This window comes from Podarcis liolepis (genome assembly GCF_965112155.1).
Source record: "Podarcis liolepis genome assembly, chromosome: 3".
Classification (NCBI taxonomy): Eukaryota; Metazoa; Chordata; class Lepidosauria; order Squamata; family Lacertidae; genus Podarcis; species Podarcis liolepis.
Window position 1 is genome coordinate 98385686 of NC_139557.1, and position 21696 is coordinate 98407381.

At 46.7% G+C, this 21696-nt stretch overlaps 1 protein-coding gene and 1 long non-coding RNA gene across 2 annotated transcripts; one reads left to right on the forward strand and one right to left on the reverse strand.

Moving 5' to 3' along the window:
* The first annotated feature begins 681 nt into the window (after positions 1–681).
* BATF3 (basic leucine zipper ATF-like transcription factor 3) lies at positions 682–14497 on the forward strand. The gene is made up of 3 exons (XM_083494963.1): positions 682–1350; positions 6018–6122; positions 13700–14497. The coding sequence occupies exons 1-3, from the start codon at positions 1285–1287 to the stop codon at positions 13883–13885; spliced, it is 357 nt and encodes a 118-aa protein (XP_083351089.1). The 5' UTR covers positions 682–1284; the 3' UTR covers positions 13886–14497.
* On the reverse strand, positions 11895–19014 carry LOC310702873. The gene is made up of 3 exons (XR_014523731.1): positions 17933–19014; positions 15598–17779; positions 11895–15004 (listed from the first exon to the last, which is right to left on the reverse strand). It is a non-coding gene; the product is annotated as an uncharacterized lncRNA (long non-coding RNA).
* Between the last annotated feature and the right edge of the window lie 2682 nt (positions 19015–21696).

Genomic DNA, 21696 nt, shown 5'->3' on the forward strand with positions numbered 1-21696 from the left:
TGCGAGTCATTTCCTCCTTAACCCAGAGTAGAGGATAAAAGCAAGAGCAAAGCAGGAAAAATAAATAAATTAGAGGGATGAAAAAGAAGAGGGGGAGGGGAATAAAAAAGATAAATGAATGGATGCCTTTTTCTGACTATTTAAAGAAATAGTATGATGAACTCGCTAGCAGGATTCGAGCTATGAGCAACAAAAGTAATTAGATGGTAATATTGTGGTTATGATTTGATAGATAAAAGACAAGGTGCAGCAGAAGTGGAGAAGCATCAACTCCATGGAGAAAGGGGTGGGAAGTCGACAAAAATAAGAGAAAAGACAGAATTGTGTTTTTGTTTTAATTGCATATGTTTAAAAAGTTGAAGCTTAATAAGATAATTATATTATATATATATATATATATATATAAATGGAAGACATTAGCAGAAAATACAGAAGAGGAACTTCCAATTTTCCATCTGCTGTTTGCATAAAATACGATTCTTCGTTTCAAAGTTTTCGGTGCGAATACAAAGTGAAAGAAAAAATATATAATCACAAAACGATTTAAAAAAAAAAGCCAACTTGAATTTATGGTGCAATACGAAATATAAGTCTGTAAGTACTGGAAGCGTGCAATTAATAACAAGGCGATTCTTTTTTCAAGCGGCGCGTGGGCGGCGTGTGGTGGCGAGCTGAGGAACTTCTGGTTTCACACGACCCCTCCGCGCTGATCCGGCCCGGGATGGCAGGCGGGCGGGCAGGCGGGGAGCGGTTCTGGTTGGGGCCGCTGCTCTGGCCGAGACGCGGCGGTGGGGAAAGGGCGAGGGAAAAGCCCCCGTGGCCTCGCTTCCCCCTCGGGCGGCTCCCTCGCCGCCCCCCTGCCTGTGGTCGCGCAGCCAGTTCCCTCCGAAGTTTCATCCGGGGCGCCACGTGATTTCCACGAAGCCCGCCTCGGAAGGCGCCGCCGCCGCAGCCCGGGCGCCCCAGTCAGGCGAGCGCGGGAGCGGGAGCGGGCGCCTGCCTGCCTCTGCTCTCTTCCCGGCCGGGTTCTGCCCCAGCAAGGCGGCGAGCGGCCGGGGAACCACGCGCGCCTCGCGCTTGCCGGCAGCTGCCGGGATGTCCCGGGCTGGGCTTTCCACCTAGGCTGAGAGGCAAAGCAAGCCAAGCAGGCAGGCAGGCAGGCATTCGTCCGGCGCAGCGCGGCGACGACGACGCTCCACCTCTCCGGGGCTCCCCCATGCGCTTTGGCCGCCGCCTCCTGCCGGCTGCGCGCACAAGGAGGAGCGCCGGCGCCGCCTCGGCGGGATGTCTCAGGGCGCGCCGGCGGCGAGCACTTTGCGAAGGAGCTCCTCTTCGGAGGGGACGCAGCAGGTAAGGCAGGGAGAGGGACCGAGGCCAGGAAAGGGGACCCGGGGGGAGGAAAAGGGTTGCGCTGAGTCGCCCTTGCGCGCTCCTTCCCAGCAGTGGCGGACCTACATTGGGGGGGGGGGCTTGAAGCTTGAGCTGCTATGGGGGCCCCTTCACAACCACTGTTCTCTTCAACCATGGGGTTGCTCCATGGCAGATCACCACAATTTGCTTTTGGGTATCCACTTTCGTGAATTCATAGAATCATTAGAATCTTAAGAGTTGGGAAAGACCCCGAGGGTCCTCTAGTGCAGGAATCTCAGCTGAAAGCACCCATGACAGGATGGTCATCTAACCTCTGCTTCAAAACCTCCAAGGAAGGAGAGTCCATCACCTCTCGTGGGAGTCTCTTCCACTGCCAAACAGCTCTGACTGTCAGAAAGTTTTTCCGAATGTTTAGTCGGAATGGACTTTCTGGTAACATTAAGCCATTGCCTCGAGTCCCACCCTCCAGAGAAAGCGAGCATGTTCCCTCTTCCATGTGACAACCTTTAAGATATTTGGAGGTGGCTATCATATCTCCTCTCAGTCTCCTCTTTTCCAGGCTAAACATACCCAGCTCCTCATAAGACTTAGTTTCCAGACCCTTAGCTTAGTTTCCTCTCTAGGGTCTGTTTTTTTCAAAAAAGGGAAGGGGTTATATTAGCCACAGCAGAACAGCCAGCTTACTGTGCTACTTACTCTCAAACTTCGTTGAAATGTATGCAGCAAAAAAATATCTATTTGATTTGTGCTACTAGACGCAAAAATTTTAAGCAAAGTGGACTGAAGTCACTTCTGGGGCTCCTCTGGAATTCAAGACCCTGAAGCTTGAGCTTCATTTAGTTTCATAGTAAATCTGCCCCGTGCTTCTGAGGGATCAGAAATAAAACCACCAAGCAGGGCTGCAGAGGTTTGGTGCTGCTGTGCAGTCTCAAAAACCAAAATCAGATCAAATAAAAAATATATGGGGGTGGAGGAGCAGGGCAGCCAAAATGACAGAGGTGGGTGTGGAACGGTTTACTTACCAGGAAAGGCTATGGGGTTTTGTCTTTTCCTTGTTTTTATTACATATTTTGTGTTTTTAATCTTGTATTTTTGGGCTGTGAACTGCCCTGAGATCTTCAGGCAAAGGGCAGTTTACGAATTTAATAAATAAATGAAATCTCATGGGGTATGTTTTAGAAGAAATCTGTGAAGCAGGGAAGGTTTGAGGAACAGGTGTGCACAGAAATAATTCCGGGTGAAAGTTTCCTGCATGGCAGATGACGCTCACGGCCATTCCAGCTCTGCAATTCTATGATTCTAAGGTCTATGACTTATAAGTTACAGGTTGCCAACTTGGATATTCTCAATCTTTATGCGACTGGGACCCCCACCCCACCCCACCCCACTTGCCACCACTGAAAGGAACCCTGGTGGACTGTGCCTGTCAGGGGTCTCCTATGGGACTATACATTTCAGAACAAACTTAAAACAAGCTGCTCTGTTTGTCCATTTGACACTAACAGAGCAAAGGCACGCAGCTTGAATTTCCCCATTGAACAACAGCTCTATCTTTCTGTGGCTACAAGCCATGATTGCTCTGCTCTGCCTCCACAGCTTGGAGGCAGCAGAGCTTCTCAATGCCAGTTGATGGAAACCACCAGAGGGGAGAGAGAGGGCTCTTCACACAGGCATCTGGTTGGCCACTGTGAGAAGAGGATGCTAAGCTTAGATGGGCCTGAATTTAAATTGCGTAACAATAACTAACAGATCAGTGACTGAGAGAGTGAGAAGAAAGAAACTGACTGTTAGGTGGAAGGAGGGAATGAATCAGAGTGGATGGAAAGAGAAAGGAACAGGGAAAGGCAGAAAGGACAATCTCTTTATATAGATAGGCCACATCCTTGTTCACCCCGAAATGCTAATTTTTAAAAGTCTCCAGGGAAGGAGGCGAGAATTACCCATAGACATCAATGGAGAAATTAAACAATCTAATATAACTAGGATCGGGTACAAGCATGTCCATTTCGCCCTTCCCAAAGCAGGGAGTAGAAAACCACATTGGAGTGGAGCATCCGCAGTTAGGGTTGGCATACGGCCGCAAGCAGTGTCTGTGCGGAAATTGTCAAAAATGTCCGGGAAAATCCGGACGTATGGCAGCCCATGTCAGGAGTGTCATTTTTGCAGATTTCCCTCAGAAATACGGTAGCTCGAAAACATCCAATTTCCCTGCAATTTTGCAATTAAAAAACCAAAAGAACTTTTCTGTCTAGATTGTCGCTTTTTGAAATATGGCAACGCTATTCTCGGTGGGCATGGATTTCTGTCTGTTAGGAGTGGATCTTGGGGTAGGGGGGTGGCATGGGGAGTGACTGGAACCCAGAACAAAATTGCACTTCATACTGCAAAATTTTGTTGCAGGACCCACTGTATAATTCTCTAAATCAAAACCCACCAGTGGTCATAAGCGACTCGTTGGTCATGCCTTGCCGGAAGGCAGTAGGTACTATCAGTGGCACCGTCTTGTGTGTTTTTTAAATTTTGCTTTTCAAGGAGAAGGAGTGGGGGTGGGGGGCAATGGGGGGAGAAGGAGTGAGTTAGATTGGAAATTCGATGCATTCTCAGTGGGGGAACTCCCGCGCACATGCAAAGTGCTTACCATCACAGAAGACAGTGGGAAGCCTCAGCCAGCAGATCATACCCCTAAGGGGAAAGCAGAGAGAAGACCCAGGTCCGCTTCAGTGATTTTGCTGGGACCTAAGCACACCAAAGCCTTCAGGGCCCATTAAGCTAGGGCTTGCTGATCAGAAGGTCGGCGGTTCGAATCAACGCGACAGGGTGAGCTCCCGTTGCTCGGTCCCTGCTCCTGCCAACCTAGCGGTTTGAAAGCATGTCAAAGTGCAAGTAGATAAATAGGTACCGCTCCGGCGGGAAGGTGAACAGCATTTCCATTCAGGCAGAAGCGGCTTAGTCATGCTGGCCACATGACCCAGAAGCTGTACGCCAGCTCCCTCGGCCAGTAAAACGAGAGTTTACTGCCCAAGAGTTTACAACCCGAGAGTTGCCCGCGACTGGACATAATGGTCAGGGGTCCCTTTACCTTTTTAAGCACACCACATCCTTCCAGGGCCCATTAAGCAGAGTGGAGGGGCGTGCCATGCTTCTGAATACCAGCTGCTGGAAACCACTGGAGGGGAGAGTGCTCTTGTGCTCAGGTTGCACTTGCGGGTTTCCAACAGGTCTGTGGTTGGCCACTGTGAGAACAGGATGCTGGACTCGATGGGCCACTGGCCTGATCCAGCAGGCTCCTCTTATGTTAAGCTGCAGATGCTACAACAGCAGCCAATCTACCCTCCATTCCCATTTTTGCAAACAGCAGGTGTTTCTTTACCAGTGCACCTTTTAAAAAAAGCACAAAAAAGCACACGCACCAGGAAGTGCGCAAGAACAAATGTTACTGGCGCATTTCACAATGGTCAAAATGAAGAGTTGTGAATTGGGAAAGGGATTTGAATTAAGAAATAAACAAGATTCTAGTCCAGTCCATCTAGCCCCCAATGCTCCAGTGATTCTTCCTTCTTTCCGTGTTCTTAGATTAGTCCTTCTTCACCTTTTTGTGTCCACCTTCCCATCTCCCTTCACTCCCAATTAATGTTTACATGTTGTAGTTGAGGGTGTGTGTATGTGCGTATGGAGGTTTTGCACAAGACTGCTCTTACACAAGCCTCTGTATTAAAATTTAAGAAATATAAAGGTTTAGTTATGTTAGGCAAACATACCCCCAGCATGCAGTAGTTGGAAGTAGGCATGTTTGGAAATGTGCCAATTTCTCCTGAAGCACAGTTTTAATTTTATTCTTAATACTGCTGTTTTGCAGAAGAGCAGTTTAAAAATAATAATAATGCCACAGTTGGTGGAAATAGGCATGCTACATCCTTTCCTTTTGGCTGATAGAAACAGAATGGCTAGGCTGTGCTCAGGCAAGGAGCAAATGAAAGCAGAGGGTGCAGCAATAGATGGCATGTTGTTGTCGTTTAGTCGTGTCCGACTCTTTGTGACCCCATGAACCAGAGCACGCCAGGCACTCCTGTCTTCCACTGCCTCCCACAGTTTGGTCAAACTCATGCTGGTAGCTTCGAGAACACTGTGCAACCATCTTGTCCTCTGTCGTCCCCTTCTCCTTGTGCCCTCCATCTTTCCCAACATCAGGGTCTTTCCCAGGGAGTCTTCTCTTCTCATGAGGTGGCCAAAGTATTGGAGCCTCAGCTTCAGGATCTGTCCTTCCAGTGAGCACTCAGGGCTGATTTCCTTCAGAATGGATAGATTTTATCTTCTTGAAGTCCATGGGACTCTCCAGAGTCTCCTCCAGCACCACACTGCAAAACTTCACTACACACAAACCCACACACCTACACAATGTGCTTCATTGCATCCACAGTCAGTGCATGTGATTTTATACTGGATACTTCTACAAACTGGATTAGCCATGGATTGGAAAAATCTTAATTAACTCGGGGGGGGGGGACCAAATTAACAGGCTGCCGGTTGAATGAATGATGTGGACGCTGCAGGGTGGGGGTGGGGAATGGAGGCACAAGGGGCTTCAAATCCACATTAAACTCCTTTGTAGGTGAACCCTAACTAAGTCATCTGATTTCGTTGGCCAGGGTCATGAAGACGATGAAAGGAAAGTACGACGGAGAGAGAAGAACAGAGTTGCGGCCCAGAGAAGCAGAAAGAAACAAACACAGAAAGCAGATAAACTCCACGAGGTGAACATTGCTGTGGATCCCTGAGGGAGGGAAGAGCAGTAATATCACTCCCGAGTGCAAATGAAGGCCCTCTTCATACTTGTTTAAGGGCTGAACAAAATGGCAGCATTTGTCAGGGCTGGGGAACCTGGCTTGTTGTTGAGCAGCTGTAAAGTAGCAAAGGGGAGTGTGTGTTTTGTAGCGGAAAAGCAGCTGGTAGGAGGGGGTGCTTAACCCTTTCACTGCCTACTGGTACTACTGTCCTCCCACCCCACGCTGCTGCTTTTTCCTTGGATGCAGCAAACATGAGTCTGGAAGAGAAGCAGCTGGGGGGAGGTGTAGTATGGAGAAGGAACAGGCAGGGGAATCACTTGCCTTGCAGTATCTGAAGGGCTGTCAAACTGAAGAGAGAGCCGATGTGTTCTCTGTTACTTGCAAGGGTGGCACTAGAACTGATGGGTGGAAATTGCAGGGAAGCGGATTTTGGCTTCAACATTTAGGTGAGACATCCAAATGGTTACGGGTTGTTTGACAGTGGAACAGCTGGCCTTGGGAGGGGTTGGGTTCTCTTTTGCTGGTGGTAGTGTAGCAGAGGTTGTAGACAACCATCTGTCAGGGAGGCAGCAATTGCATCCTGCACTATAGATCCTGCTTTGAGCAACAGATTGGATGACCTACAAGGTTCCTTCCAGTTCTATGATTCTATGATGTTCACATGCAAACGCCTGTGGAATTAATGGTCTCCTTCTACCAACATGCCCAGCTCCCTTAGCCGTTCCTCATAAGGCACAAATACAAGATGGGTGACACCTGGCTTGAGAGCAGTACATGTGAAAAGGATCTAGGAGTCTTGGTTGACCACAAACTTGACATGAGCCAACAGTGTGACGCGGCAGCTAAAAAAGCCAATGCAATTCTGGGCTGCATCAATAGGAGTATAGCATCTAGATCAAGGGAAGTAATAGTGCCACTGTATTCTGCTCTGGTCAGACCACACCTGGAGTACTGTGTCCAGTTCTGGGCACCACAATTCAAGAAGGACACTGACAAACTGGAACGTGTCCAGAGGAGGGCAACCAAAATGGTCAAAGGCCTGGAGACGATGCCTTATGAGGAACGGCTAAGGGAGCTGGGCATGTTTAGCCTGGAGAAGAGGAGGTTAAGGGGTGATATGATAGCCATGTTCAAATATATAAAAGGATGTCACATAGAGGAGGGAGAAAGGTTGTTTTCTGCTGCTCCAGAGAAGCGGACACGGAGCAATGGATCCAAACTACAAGAAAGAAGATTCCACCTAAACATTAGGAAGAACTTCCTGACAGTAAGAGCTGTTCGACAGTGGAATTTGCTGCCAAGGAGTGTGGTGGAGTCTCCTACTTTGGAGGTCTTTAAGCAGAGGCTTGACAACCATATGTCAGGAGTGCTCTGATGGTGTTTCCTGCTTGGCAGGGGGTTGGACTCGATGGCCCTTGTGGTCTCTTCCAACTCTATGATTCTATGATTCTATGATTCTATTCTATGATTTTGCATCTGTTCATTCACTACCCTGTTAGCAGTTTGGTGATGTGGCAAACACTGCCTTGCATGACTGGAGTGGATGACGTTTTTAAATTATAAATGATCATACATAAATACATCATTTTATTTGTATGCCATATTTCTAGTGTTCAAACCATTACATAATTGCAAATATAATCAAAATGGTCATAAACAATACTGTAAATGAAACACATTAAAAAGTACAGCACTAAACTGAACAACTTCCACATTAAATCACAACAAGATTGAAGAGTAAAGATACAAAAATTAATATCAGTAGCACCAACAACCTCTCACTCTTCTCCCCGCAACAAAACAATACCTTAGCCCAAGAGTCTGTTCAGCAGCCTCAGCTTTTGTAGCTGGAGTCAGTCAGGGCCCCAGCATCCCAGGGCAGGTGGGAAAAGGCCTGCAAGGCAGGGAGCAGGTCTTCCACGACTCACAGCCAAGATGGTCTCTGGTCTCTTCAGCAGCTTCAGCTTCTGCAGCTGGAGTCAGTCAGTCAATCCTGTGACCAGGCAGTCCATGATGTGATGTGCAGTGTCTGTCATATGTTATCCCAGAGTGGCCAACCAGGTGCCTATGGGAAACCCAGATGCAGGGCATGAGTGCAGAAACCCTCTTCTGTTTTTCTTCCCCAGCAGCTGGCATTCAGAGGCAAGCTGCCTCTCATCTTGGAGGTAGCATTTAGCCATTGCCAGTTTTCCTGAAGGAGCTCAGCTTTGTTGTGTCAGAAAACCTCAGGCCCATCTATTTCTGCATTCTGTTTCTGAAAGAGAGGCTAGCAGGATGCTCAGAAGGCAAGGTGCAGTGGAGCTGAACACCCCCGGTTGTTTAAACAGGGCATTGGTGATCAGTGGTAGACTGCCTCTGATCACAGCTGTTCCATGCTTCACCCTTGAGGCTCCTAGGTGGTTCTTTCCTCTGCAAACACATTTTCAAGGATGCTTAAACTCATGGTTCTCAATGCAGCCTGGGGCAGTGAATTCTGCATAATAATTACAAACCACATGAAGTACAGTTTTGACTGGCCTGCATCTTACACACCCTGCCAGGTTCAGAAGATCCTGGAGCGTGTCATGTTTTGAGTCAGAATCGGTAGGTTTTTCACTATTCACTCTCTCTGCAATGTTCATGATATTAGAAGTCTGTGCCACAGCCCTTCTTGCTGTCACATGTCTTTCAGGGCTATAAAGCCCTGATTGCCAAAGGTTTTCCCTTTGCTCTTTTCTATGTGTCTTCTATGTAACAAGTAGAGCAGAAGAAGACAGGGCTCCTACACTTTAACTGGTGTACAGAAAAGGAGCTTTCAACAGGTGTAGCTTGTGCAGAAACTATTTTTTATCAGAGTCATGGCAGTTCTCCAACATAAAAACTTTTTTGCAGGCCACTTACTGGCGTGGCAGTGGCCCCTCATTTAGTAAATCTTTTGTTATTCTACAAATCAAAACACAGATTTCAGATTTTAATAACATTTCCCCTTCAGTGTTGGCATTGTTGTCAAAATAATTGCTTTGGTATGAAAATGACCCTTTATCTAGTAACATATAAAGGGGAATAATAATAATAATAATAATAATAATAATAATAATAATAATAATAATAATGATGATGATGATGATGATGCCACCCTTCATTGTAAGATCTCAGAGCACTTCACAGAATAAAATACAAGATAAAAACATGTAAATAATTAAACAAAGCAGCAAAACAATAACCGCCCCCCTTCTCACAGACAACATTTAAAAGGCTGTAGGATATAAATCAGCCAAGGGCCTGGTTGAAGAGGAATGTTTTTGCCTGGGGCCTAAAAATATATAATGAAGGTGCCAGGTGAACCTCTCTGGGGAGAGAATTCCATAGACGGGGAGCCACTGCAGAAAAGGCCCCTTCTTGTGTTGCCACTAGGCCTGGGTGATACATCAATATATTGCCCAGGACCGGTATGAGGAGCAGACTGCAATGTCCACTTCACTCAGTGATATATCGCTGGTGAAACCACCACCGCTCCTGAGTCCCTCTGCTAGCAACTTCCTCCGGTGAGCGTTACTAGCAGAGGGTCTCAGGAGCGGTGGCGATTTCACCAGCGATACATCACTGAGTGAAACCGCCATCCCACTCTGCCCTCATACTGCCCAGAGGAAGAAAACAGCTGCATCGGTGAGGCACCAATGCAGCTTGCGCCTCTCTCTGCATCTTTAAACTGCTTGGCTGAAGAGTGTGTGGTTGCCGCTCCCCTCAGCCGAGCAGTTAAAAGGATCCCCCAGCCCAGCGCTGGCTCCTGCGCAAGTTGGAGGGGAGGACCAGGGATGGCTCTTCTGGGATTGGGGAGCCCTCCCGTGCCCCAGCTGAGCCAGACAAACAAGCTGCGTTGTCCCAGCCTGCTAGGCACTGGGGTGAAACCGCCTCAGCTTCCGCAGTGAGAGCTGTGACAAATTCTCCAGGCGGCTCGCAAGCTGAGGCCAATGCAGTTTGTTTTTTCAACATCGCGGTATATCGCCAAACCATGATGTTTGACTGGTGATATACCGCAATGTTGAAAAGCTGATATCGCCCAGCCTTAGATGCTAAAAGGGGCCTCAGATGATAAACGCAGAGTCCAGGAAGAGGTGGTCCTTGAGGTACTGCGGTCCTCAGCAGTTTAAGGCTGCATCAGTACTGTATTATGAAAATCACAGAGACTAGTCAATAATCTGTCCCTGATCGAAGCGGTCCCAATCTCCTTTATCAGAAAAAAATCAATCAATCAAATGTCAGGCCAAAAACATATATTCTTCATTGTTCTACAAGCTTCCTGCAGACTACCTGAATGTTCTGTTGTTCGAGAGCCCCTGGCTGGGACCATGTTGCAACTTTAGAGTAGTAGTTTCTTTAGTCTCACATTCCCCTGGAGTACATTTCTGCATTCCTTTTAACTCTCCTTTCCCTTTCACTCCTGTAACTAATTACTGTAAAGCTGATTTTCTTTAGAAGAGAGGCTCAAAACTGGAATAAGAAGGGTGTTGGCCAAGACTGTGTTCAATGAGGTCATAACAACTACTGTGAGTTTTATCATTTCGTGCTTCAAAGCTTTCTTATGAGCAGTCCTGAGTGCATTTTAGGAAATTAGGGGGAAGAAGCAGAGAGATTAATGTGACATTTCCGTAGAAGAGAGCAAATTATTCATCCCCTCCATGTGTGGTACGTGGCACGCTTCAAGCAGGTAATGAACTTAGTGACCATAGCATCTGTTCCGGGCAACTGCTTCTATCTACTTTTCTTTTTTAAGATGTATTGCTATAAATTCTCCTAGCCACATTCATATCGGGGGGGGGGACGGGACCCAGCAACCTGCTGTACATTTGCGTTGGTGCCTAAGCCACCTCTCTTTTCCCCACCTGCACTTAAAAAATAATAATTTTTAAAGCAGCTTTGCGTCTATGTTTCATTTGACAATCACACCGATGAAGAAAGCAGATAATGTTTGATAAAGGAGCAGAGAGGATGGGAGACTACAGGAAGTGCAGATTATTAAGATTGTTTCATTTTAAAAATGGAAGCTGTGATGATCCAGGAAAGGGTTTGCAAATGATGTGGGTTTTGTGGAAGCATTTGAAAGAGAAGAGTGATAAGTGCAGAGCTCACCGGGGGCTTAATAAACTTTCCTGCCTCCTGATTTTCACCTGTTCTTTTTAAAAACAACAACACAAAAACTGACAGACCACAAGAGATGGGTATTGGGTTGTGTTTGGTTTGATTGCAAGCCTCTCCACAGTTACGAGTGTTTCTTTATTTCCAGTTGGTTCCTCTGCTCATAACAGACATGTTTGTGTGCGTCAGTTTCTGATGGCAGCAGATCCAAGTAACTGCTAGGTTTTCAGAACATGGGAGGACAGCAATTGTTGCCTTTCTCCCGCCAGCAGCTGAAAGGGAAGGGTCATAGCTCAGTGAGAGAACATCTGCTTTTGCATACAGAAGGTCCCAGCTATCACTAGGTACTGTAGGGCATGCTCTGAACACCTGGAGTGCTGCTGTCCACCAGTGTAGGGAACACTGAACTAGATGAGCCAGTGGTCTGATTTGGGGTGTGTTCCCATTAGTGCACAATGAAGTTGTATTTTGCGTTGTGCGTCTGTGTTTGTTTCACATCTCTTCCCCTGGCTGTTCACATCAGCACAGCTTCATCAGTGTCAGATTCGTTTCTATTTGTGAATGCACCGGGGTCATTGACTGGGAGGGGGGGAATGTCTTCTCCCCATGCAGAGGTGTTCATACCTTGTCTAGAGGTGAAGTAGAAACATCTTAATTGGTGTGCGGCTAATTTGAGAAACAGTGCATCAAGCAGTATTATTTTATAAGAGGGGACAGGAACTCAACACTAATGTCTCATAACAAATGCAACTGATCTGTAGAAAAGACTGTACAACTTGAAAAAAGAGGCAAGGCGTGTACTTTTGTAAACCAAGAAAATCTATAAAAATAAGAGAGGACAGGATCCATATGTGTTTTGATGGCCATAATGTGTGAATGTGAATTAAAAACCCAGCACTGGAAATGCAGTGTGTTCACAGCTATTTTCACAAGACTATTGTAATATGGACAGATTTAGAGGGGTTGTGTTTCTTGCTTGCAGAGGACAGGCCTCTGTTTGAAGGTGTCCTCTGTCTTAAAGGGCTGCTGCCTGGTCCTAGTCCAGTTTCAAGATAAGAAGGGAGAGCAGGAAGGACCTTGAAGTTGCACATCAACAGTTAGTGGCATCTGGGCCGCAGATTGTGCAGGCTCATCTACATGTATAAATCAGCACATGTACATTTTAATGCAAATCAGTGCCTTCATGCGTCTTCTCTTGCTTGGGTGGTAGATTCCCACTATATCGTCATTTCTCTGACATGGCTAATAGTTTGGGGATAGGTCTGTCTGCCATGAATGTGTCTATCCCTCTGAGCTACCACAAAGGGCCAACGCCTCTGATATGCAAACAGTAGATTTGCATTGGTGAAGGCCGCAGTAATTGAGGGCTTCGTACACACACGTACAAAAAAATGTAGTTTTTCTCAGTCGGGAATTATTAATGTTCATCCTCAACATGGTGGCTTCTATCAAGATTGATTCTAAGTCCTGCCATCTCCACAACTTTTCCTGTTAACATATATCCCAGGCAAACGAGGAAGGAAATGGTCATTGTGATTTCCCACCCTCTCATTCATTGCCATTATCGACTACATCTGTTTTTAAATAAGTACAGTGGTACCTCAGGTTAAGAACTTTATTCGTTCCGGAGGTCCGTTCTTAACCTGAAACTGTCCTTAACCTGACGTACCACTTTAGCTAATGGGGCCTCCCACTGCCACTGCGCGATTTGTGTTCTCATCCTGAAGTAAAGTTCTTAACCTGAAGCACTATTTCTGGGTTAGCGGAGTCTGTAACCTGAAGCGTCTGTAACCTGAAGCGTATGTAACCCGAGGTACCACTGTACATAGCAATCGTTCCAAAATGGGCTTTATTTTCGGAACAGGTTTCTCAAGAAGCACTTTTTGTGGGGCCAAAAATATGCACTAGGTTATGTGTGGACTTTGTAGGGAAAGCAAGAACTCATTCTCCATTGGTTGCAGCATAAAATGTCATATGTGTGCAGCCAGAATCCCAGGTCTGGATCCAGATGTCGTGAAGCTTACTCTGTTGCCTCAAAGTGCAGTCATTTACACATCAGACTTGCCTTACCCCATAAATTACTGTCAGTGGCTACTTACCAGTATGCTTCTGACTGCAAGTTGTTGGAAACCATAGGAGGGAAAAGTGCTGTTGTGTTCACATCCTGCATACATGCTTCTCATAGGCATGTAATTGGCCACTGGGAATAGGATGCTGGACTAGACTGGCCATTGACCTGATCCAGCAGACTTTTTAAATGTTCTTAAACTAACAAAGCTGATAGCTGATACCAAGTTTGCTTTTATCTGATTTCTTCCCCTTGCCCTGTTTTTATTTACTTTGCAATGAGGAAATAGCGAAGTGGGGGAAATGTGCCTGGCAGTGGCTGGCTGGGTTGCATGCTTAACTCATGTGATAATCCGTTTCAGGAATACGAGTGCCTTGAGCAAGAGAATAACTCCCTGAAAAAAGAAATTGGAAAGCTGACCGACGAAATGAAACACTTGAGCGAAGTCTTGAGGAACCACGAAAAAGTCTGCCCTCTGTTACACTGCTCTTTAAACTTTGGCTTGATTCCGAGACACGATGTCCTCAGTGGCCCCTTGCCAAGATGAGGAGGCCACCTTCAGAGGATCTGCAAGTTCTACTGATATGAGAGAGTTTTTGAGAGACTCTTTCTTTTCCACCATGCTTCATGGACATGACAAGCACTCTTGCAACTTGCGACTGGTTTCCCACCGCAAAAGTCTAGTAAATAATCAGGATACTGTCTTGAGGATGGAAAACATGGATGGGCTGCAACCTTGTGGGAAAATCTTTGGACAAAGTGGTGTGTGTGTGTGTGTGCGCGCGCGTGTGTGTGTGTTTCCACTGTGTGCTGTTTGTCCAGCAAGGAATCTGAAATGTGGCCTTGAATGCAAATAACGTCATCACATTTATTTTTAAAGACACAACTTTCTTGTCCTCATTGTTGCTAAGAAATGTGCTGGCGATGATGAGGAAAGGGGAAGAGCCTGTTCTGGAGCTTGAAACCAAAAGGGATAGTGGGCACATCCTGGAGCCAAGGATTGCCACTTCTGCATCCCTTGCCTACCTACCAGATTCTTTGTTCCCTATGTGCCTTGGGCTTCTCCTCTTCCACTCTCTGTCAAGTTCTGTGAAAATCCAAACATTGCATGTATACTTTTCGGGCTTGTTGTAGTCATACATAAATTCAGTGATACAAATGCAGCCATCTTCCCTGGTGATTGGGTAGCCCACATCCTAGGCCTTTTTTCTTCTTCTTTTTGGGGGCGGCGGGGGTTCCCAGCTTTCAGGAGAGGCCTGAGGAAAGCATGCAGAGGATGGCAGAGGGAAGAAGAGAGGAAGATTCCCCTCTCTTGAGCAGTACGCTGGGCTTTCTTGACTGCGAAGCACACCATGAATTTAAAGCACATGAGCTCCTCCAAAGATTCCTAGGAACTCTAGTTTACTGTAGCTCCGTGAGGAGCTAACTATGGCTCCTAGGATGCTCTGGGGAAAGCCACATGCTTTAAATATATGGCATGTATGTTCTTTCATTCCTTTAGAAAGTACCAAATAATGAGCCTATAGTTTGGCTACGTTGTTGAACTGTGCCTCCAGCATTGATACCCTTTTATTTCCTCCTTCTTTTGAACCCCATTCTACAGAGAACATATTGATGCCCCCCTTTTATTTGCACTGTTCTTTGTCTTCACCTTCCATGCCACCCACTTTCGCCTTCCATGCCACCCCCACCCCATAAGGGGGAAAAAATCATTTACAGTGGTGCCTCGCAAGACGAAATTAATTCGTTCCCCAAGTTTTTTCGTCTTGCAAGTTTTTCGTCTTGCGAAGCACGGTTTCCCATAGGAATGCATTGAAAATCAATCAATGTGTTCCTATGGAGACCATCCGGGGACAGAGGGGACCTGTTTTAAAGCAAGGGAAGGGGCAGCGGGGAGAATCGCTTCTCCCCGTTGCCGTCCCTTGGTTCAAAAGGGGTCCGGGGAGAGAGGGGAAGGCGCACGCGCGCCTTCCCCTCTGTCCCCTCTTTTGAAGCAAGGGGTGGAGGGGAGAAGATCGCTTCTCCCCGTTGCTGCCCCTTGGTTCAAAAGGGGCCCGGAGATTGTGGGGCTGGCAACGGGGAGAAGCGATCTTCTCCCCGCCGCCCCTTGCTTCAAAAGAGGTCCGGGGTGCGGGGGCAAGCTTCGTTTTGCGAAGCAAGCCCATAGGGGAATTCGTCTTGCGAAGCAACTCGAAAACGAAAAACCTTTCATCTTGCGAGTTTTTCGTCTCGCGAGCCGTTCGTCTTGCGGGGCACCACTGTATCTGGATGGCGAATTTCCTGCTTTATTATGGATCAGAGCCAAAGTTTAAAGCTAATCACATTTTCGGCATGTTTGCTGAATGACTCCGAGACCTGCATGAAAATATCTGTTTCCCCTTCCTTTATGGAGGGTGAATGTGCATCACCACTCATGCCCATGACTGGCATGTCTTTGAAAACCACAAATCCTCGCTGAGTTTCATTTCAGGAACACAGTTTCACCCTTTTCTGCCCATGTTCATAGGACTGGGAACATGCAAAGCTGTCTTGTCCCGAGATGGACCACTGAGCCATCTAGCTCACCATCCTCTGCGCTGTCCCGCATGGGTGCTTCAGCGTTTCAGACACAGCCAGCCCTACCTGGAGATGCTGCAGATTCAACCTGGGACCTTCTGCAATCAAAGCAGATGTCCTACCATGGAGCCCTACCGCTTCCTCTGGGATTTCTCTGCTGTTTTCAGAGCAGGAAATGCTGACACTGTGATCTGATGAACGTTCAAGCTCAGTGTTCATTGGAGCTTACACTCTAAAACAGAGATGGGAAACATCTCCAGAACTTTTGAGAATCCATCTTGCATCATCCCTGACCATTGGTCAGGCAGATGAAAGCTGGAGTCACAACATCAGGAGGGAGGCATCTTCCCCACCTGCCTCCTCTCTTTGGTGCCTTACCTAGCTGTGGGTTAAAATAGTAGAAAGGCCATATTCGTTCACAGTGCATGGAGGGAGGCAGAACTTCTGCGAGATGACTAAAGGAAACTCAAGGACATCTGAAAACAAAGTTCTGATTTATATGGTTTTGCTTCCATTTTCAAGTCCTTGAGCCAGGGAAATATGCATTTACCACATAGCCACATTTTTCAACGCTTACAGCAATGAGGATCTGGGATTCTCCAAAAAGGGAAGTTCATGACTTTTTCAAAGAGGACCTTTTGGTTTCTCATCACTTATGCAACAGGATACTTTTAACCCCCTTTTCTAAAGTACACTTTTGGTTCTGAAGTGAGGATACTTAAATAGCCATTCTGTACTTCTGCGAACAGCATGTCCTGACTGGATGAACTAAGAGAGAGCATTTTAAGAATGCTGCTGGTTTTCAACTCTGACAGTTACTTTCTCGACTCACCCTCCTGCATTACTGTTACTGCTGAAAAGGGAAGGGGGATGGGGGGCACTTAGGTAATATTAGATTGTGGACTGAAGCACATAGCCCCTCCCCCACCCCTGCCTCTTTAGACCTTTATGTCCCTTCCAACTCTATGGTTCTATGATCTGTATTACTTCACTTCAAAATATGACAAGTCAATCCAGAAACAGCTTGCTGGGTGGGGTGGATCTGCTATGTTAGCTTCCTGGCATGTGGACCACCATTCCTTGGGGTTGTAGAATGGCGGCGATTTCCGTTCTAACATGTATTCATCGCAATCGGTGCTGGTTCTGTTCTGCTGCGGTTCCGTTTCCATGAAATGTGACCTCTCCGTCTGCCATTTAGCCTGACTTGCGCAGCTTATGAAACTCTGAACTTACATTCATTTCAGTGCAAAGAAAACGTCAAAACAATGGCGGGGGGTCCCATGTCATTAATTACGTATCATTTGTGGACTTGGCAGCAGCAGCACAACAACATGAATGGATTTCTGTTCCGGACCACAGAAGGAGAGACAAACTGTTCCTTTCTCATTTTTGTCAGAATTATTTGACATCTTTACTGTTGCTTATTGGAAGGAAGACAGACCGGGGGGTTAGTGGGGAGCAAATGCACCAGCAGAGCCAACCCAGTGTTCCTGCTTGCATGTTTGCACTGCACCAGCCTCTCTGCCACCTCACCTCTCTCCCTCCCAGGAAGCAACAACAACAACAACTCACCTGCTACAAAAGTAGCATAGCGGCTCCAGTCCACCCTATGAGATACTTTTGAGCCAAGCCTTGTGTTTTGGGGGACCCTGATGCTCATTCAGTTGAGCAGGCCCCAGACCTAAGCCGGAAACGTTGTCTCACCCCTTATATACCTACCCAATTGCTGTGCTGTGCCAGTGAGGCCTCCGACAGATGCCATCTGATAAAGAGGTCCATGCCTTACAATATAGGAATTGGGCCTTTAGTTGTGGTGGCACCTGCCCTTTGGAATTCCATCACCTTGAATGTTAGACAGGCGCCATCTCTGTTTCCTTGGTGGTGTCTACTGGACAGTGGCGTAGCGTGGGGGGGGCGGGGGGGGGCGGCCGCACCAGGCGCAACATCTGGGGGTTAGGGTTAGGGGGTGCAAATCCACGGGTTAGGGGGAGCAAATTACTTGCCTTGCCACGGGTGCTGACAACCCACGCTACGCCACTGCTACTGGAATCTCCCCCTCTTCCAGCAAGCCATTTAAGTAGAGATCTTTCCTGTACTGGATATGTTTTTAAGATTTTCTGTTAAATTGGTTTATCATTTGTTATTTGCTACCCTGGGAAGGGAGGAATATAAATTTAATAAATAAAATAAACAAAAAGCTGTGTTCCCGCAGCACTTCTGGGGGAAGTCAAGTGTGAAAGAAGAGGAAGGGAGGCCTGAGGGACACTCAGTCTCTGAAGGGTGCTCAATTATTTCGGAACTGTTACATCATTGGAATGGGGCTTATATAAGCATATAGTACAAAGCACGAAATGCAGGGTGTCGGCTTTCAGCTAAGAATAATGATAGCAACTTCCTGGGCTCGGGGCCAAGGCAGTACTGGTCCTCTGGTATTATAACAAGTATGGGGAACCTGTGCCCCTCCCCAGGTATTGCTGGACCACAACTCCCATCAGCCCTGACAATTGGCCACAGTGGCTGGGGCGGTTAATATCGCAATTGATTACCCACCCTTCACCCTAAGGTCCCAGGGCAGGTTGAAGAGCTTTTAAATCACAACCTATAAACCACAGGTAGTGTCCAGCAACATTTGGAGGGTTACAGATCCCTCATCTCTGAGCTAGACCATTCCAGAATCTCTTGCTTTTGTAGCTTTTAAAGGAGAGGAGAAGACAGTTGTGAGGGTAAACATGCCTTGTCATTTTCTGTTGACCGGTTTCAGGGAAACCATAAATGCATCTGTCTTGTCCTCCTGCTCTCATGAACATTCAGATCCCATGTGTTGACAATTGGTGGGACCCAGATTCAAATCCAAGATCACTGCTGTCAGCCAGCATAACCTACTTCACAGGGTTGTTGTGAGGGAAATGTGGGGTAGTCCTTTTAGATGCACCTGCCACTGTTCCTTGGAGGAAGGTTGGGATCCAAATGTGAGTAATAGTAAGTAAAGCATGATTTTCAAGAAATGGTACTTCAAATGTTGCATTATTACAATGTATTTTTTCAACTTTCCCTCCCACCTGGAAAACAGAGATTGTCCCTTTCTTCTTCCCAGCACACCTTGCTAAAGACTCCCCTCTCACTTCGAACCCACACCTCGTCACCATGGCAACCTCTCTCTGCCCAGGCCCAGGCTCTTAGATGAGCCACGGGCCCTTTTGTCATGTTAATGCCTCTATTCCAGGTGAGTCCCTGGCTTGGAAAGAAAGCTTAGCCTGTTCTTTTCCACTGACTTCCAGTCTTCCCCTCAATAATCCAAATAATCAAAACCCTGCCATTTAATAATTTCTAGGGTTTAGGGGAGGATCCCCCCCAAAAAACAATAACAATATCCATTGGCCTGATCCAGCAAGTCTCCTATGTTCCCACAGTAACCAACCAGATGCCTTTGGGAAGCTCATGGGTAGAGTCGCCCTTTCCAGCTACTGCTCTCAGGAGCTGGTATTCAGTGATATAGTCACCATGACTAGTAGCCATTGATGGTCTGTATCCTCCAAGAATTTATCTTATCCCCTCTTAAAGCCAGGGCTTTTTCAGGAGGAACTCACAGGAACTCAGTTCTGGCACCTCTCAGGTGGGCACCATTACCATTCCAAGAGGGAGGTGTTCATTCCCTCAATAGCACTGCTTAAAGCCACCCAGTTTGGTGGCAAACATCCACATACTGCAGTAAGCAAAATAAAAAAATTCCTTCCAGTAGCACCTTAAAGACCAACTAAGTTAGTTCTTGGTATGAGCTTTCGTGTGCATGCACACTTCTTCAGATACACACTGTGTATCTGAAGAAGTGTGCATGCACACGAAAGCTCATACCAAGAACTAACTTAGTTGGTCTTTAAGGTGCTACTGGAAGGAATTTTTTTATTTTGACTATGGCAGACCAACACGGCTACCTATCTACTGCAGTAAGCAAATTTAGCTATGCTGTCCTTAAAATGTACCTCATATATCTCAATGTCCAAGGGAGAGGTTGTACGATGTGAACACTCCCTCAAAGCCAGAATGGCAAGCAAGCAAAGTAAACCGAAGTCACCTCACTTCACTTGAGTAGGGAGCGGTTGTGTGTTCCCACATCAGCTGCCTGGTTAGAATAGAAGGCCAAGACACACAGCCCTTCCTGGGATTTCCTCTTGTTTGATGAACTAGATATGGCACCATCAACAGGATGTGAACCAGGACGGGGAACCTTTTTTTTAGGCTGAGGGCTTCATTCCCTTCTGGGCAGCCTCCCAGGCACCACCTGCCATTGCTGGTCAGGACCAGAAGAAAAAGTGGGCGGAGCAATGGGTGTAGATTTTAACTGGAAAGTAGGCTAGTGTCCTCATGCACTCACCCAGACCCCTGTATCCTTGCAGGAGAGCAAGAAGAATGATCAGAGTTCAGGGATACATTGCAGCCAGGCATAAACACTCAAGGAGGGACCAAACCAGGGCTGGCAAGCTGTGTGCCCTGGGGAGGCAGAGAAACTTGGAGGGCTGCATTTGGCCCCCCGGGCCTGAGGTTCTCCTTCGTATATGTTTTAACACACGGTTCAAAACATATGCCCCCTACAGCCTGCCAATTGGTCCTCATTGTCTAGGGATGCCCTTCAGATACCCACATTCCCCCATCCCCAAAAGGAATTGGCATGCTCCCAGGATATGAGTCTAAAGTACGTCTCGTCTACAACTTCCCCAAGTTCCCCCTCTTTCCTTCTGCTTGTTCAGTGAAAGGACCACTGAAACCTGTGGAGAATTTTTTAGAGTCATTGCAATTGCAATCCCTTGTGCAGAAATGAAGGAGCTCTCCACCTCGAGAAAAGAGTTTCATGGCTTTACTACAGAAGAATCTCACACCTTATATCTTTTAAAAGATTCTTCTCCTGGACAGCAAGACTGTGCAAAAAAAAAAAAAAAAGGTGTTTCTTTGTAAGAAACAATTTCGGGAATATCTAACACTACTTCCTGCATGTTTGCCTGCCTCCTAAAGTGAACATCTGATGGGTTTGCACAATGGAAAATACTAGTGGAGGAAGCACTTTTTTAAAAAAAGGTTGACTCTCCTGTGCATCACGGACTGTGCCTACTGTGGTCCAAAATGCATGCTGATGCCCTAACTCTGACACATCTCATAGTCATTATTCTCCACATCCTGGATTACTTACATGTGAAACCTGCAAGAATCATTCCTGTTGTTTCAGACCCCAAAAGGCAAATTTCTGCCCCTACATAATCAACATGCACTTCTTTTCAAATTAATTTTCTTCTGAATAGGTGGATGTAATCTAGGTCTCAGCCGCTGCTATGCTTTTAACAGGTTCAATCATGGTCAGTCACACAGCAGCATGGGTTTTTAAAGCATCAGACCTCCATAAGCAGCGGTTCTCAGACACATAGAGCTTGCCTTGTGTAACACTGCATCATGGTATTCATAGTCTTTTTCTAAAAAACAAAAACAAAAAAAATTAGAAGTATAAAAGTATCGACAGCACTAGATGATCCCCAAATCATCACCTTTTAAAATGTATTTACTTATGTAATGAGGAATATGAAGGTCTACTAGGCCTGTGTGTTGAGCATGAAACTTTACAGAAGTGAGTCGTGACCAACTTATAGTGGCCAAGAGGAACATCTCAATGCCTTCCACATGCGTTGCATCAAGAAGATCTTGGGCATCACATGGCACACAGAGTCTCAAACAAAGATGTGCTCTCCGAAGCCCACATTCCCAGCATGTTCACACTTCTGTCTCAATGACGTCTATGCTGGCTTGGTCATGTCCACA

Bases quoted from the DNA above. Each gene is read 5' to 3' on its own strand.
- BATF3 (XM_083494963.1), top strand. From the start codon at position 1,285: ATGTCTCAGGGCGCGCCGGCGGCGAGCACTTTGCGAAGGAGCTCCTCT. The intron at 1,351-6,017 runs GTAAGGCAGGGA...TTCGTTGGCCAG, and splicing joins CTTCGGAGGGGACGCAGCAG to GGTCATGAAGACGATGAAAG. The intron at 6,123-13,699 runs GTGAACATTGCT...AATCCGTTTCAG, and splicing joins AAGCAGATAAACTCCACGAG to GAATACGAGTGCCTTGAGCA.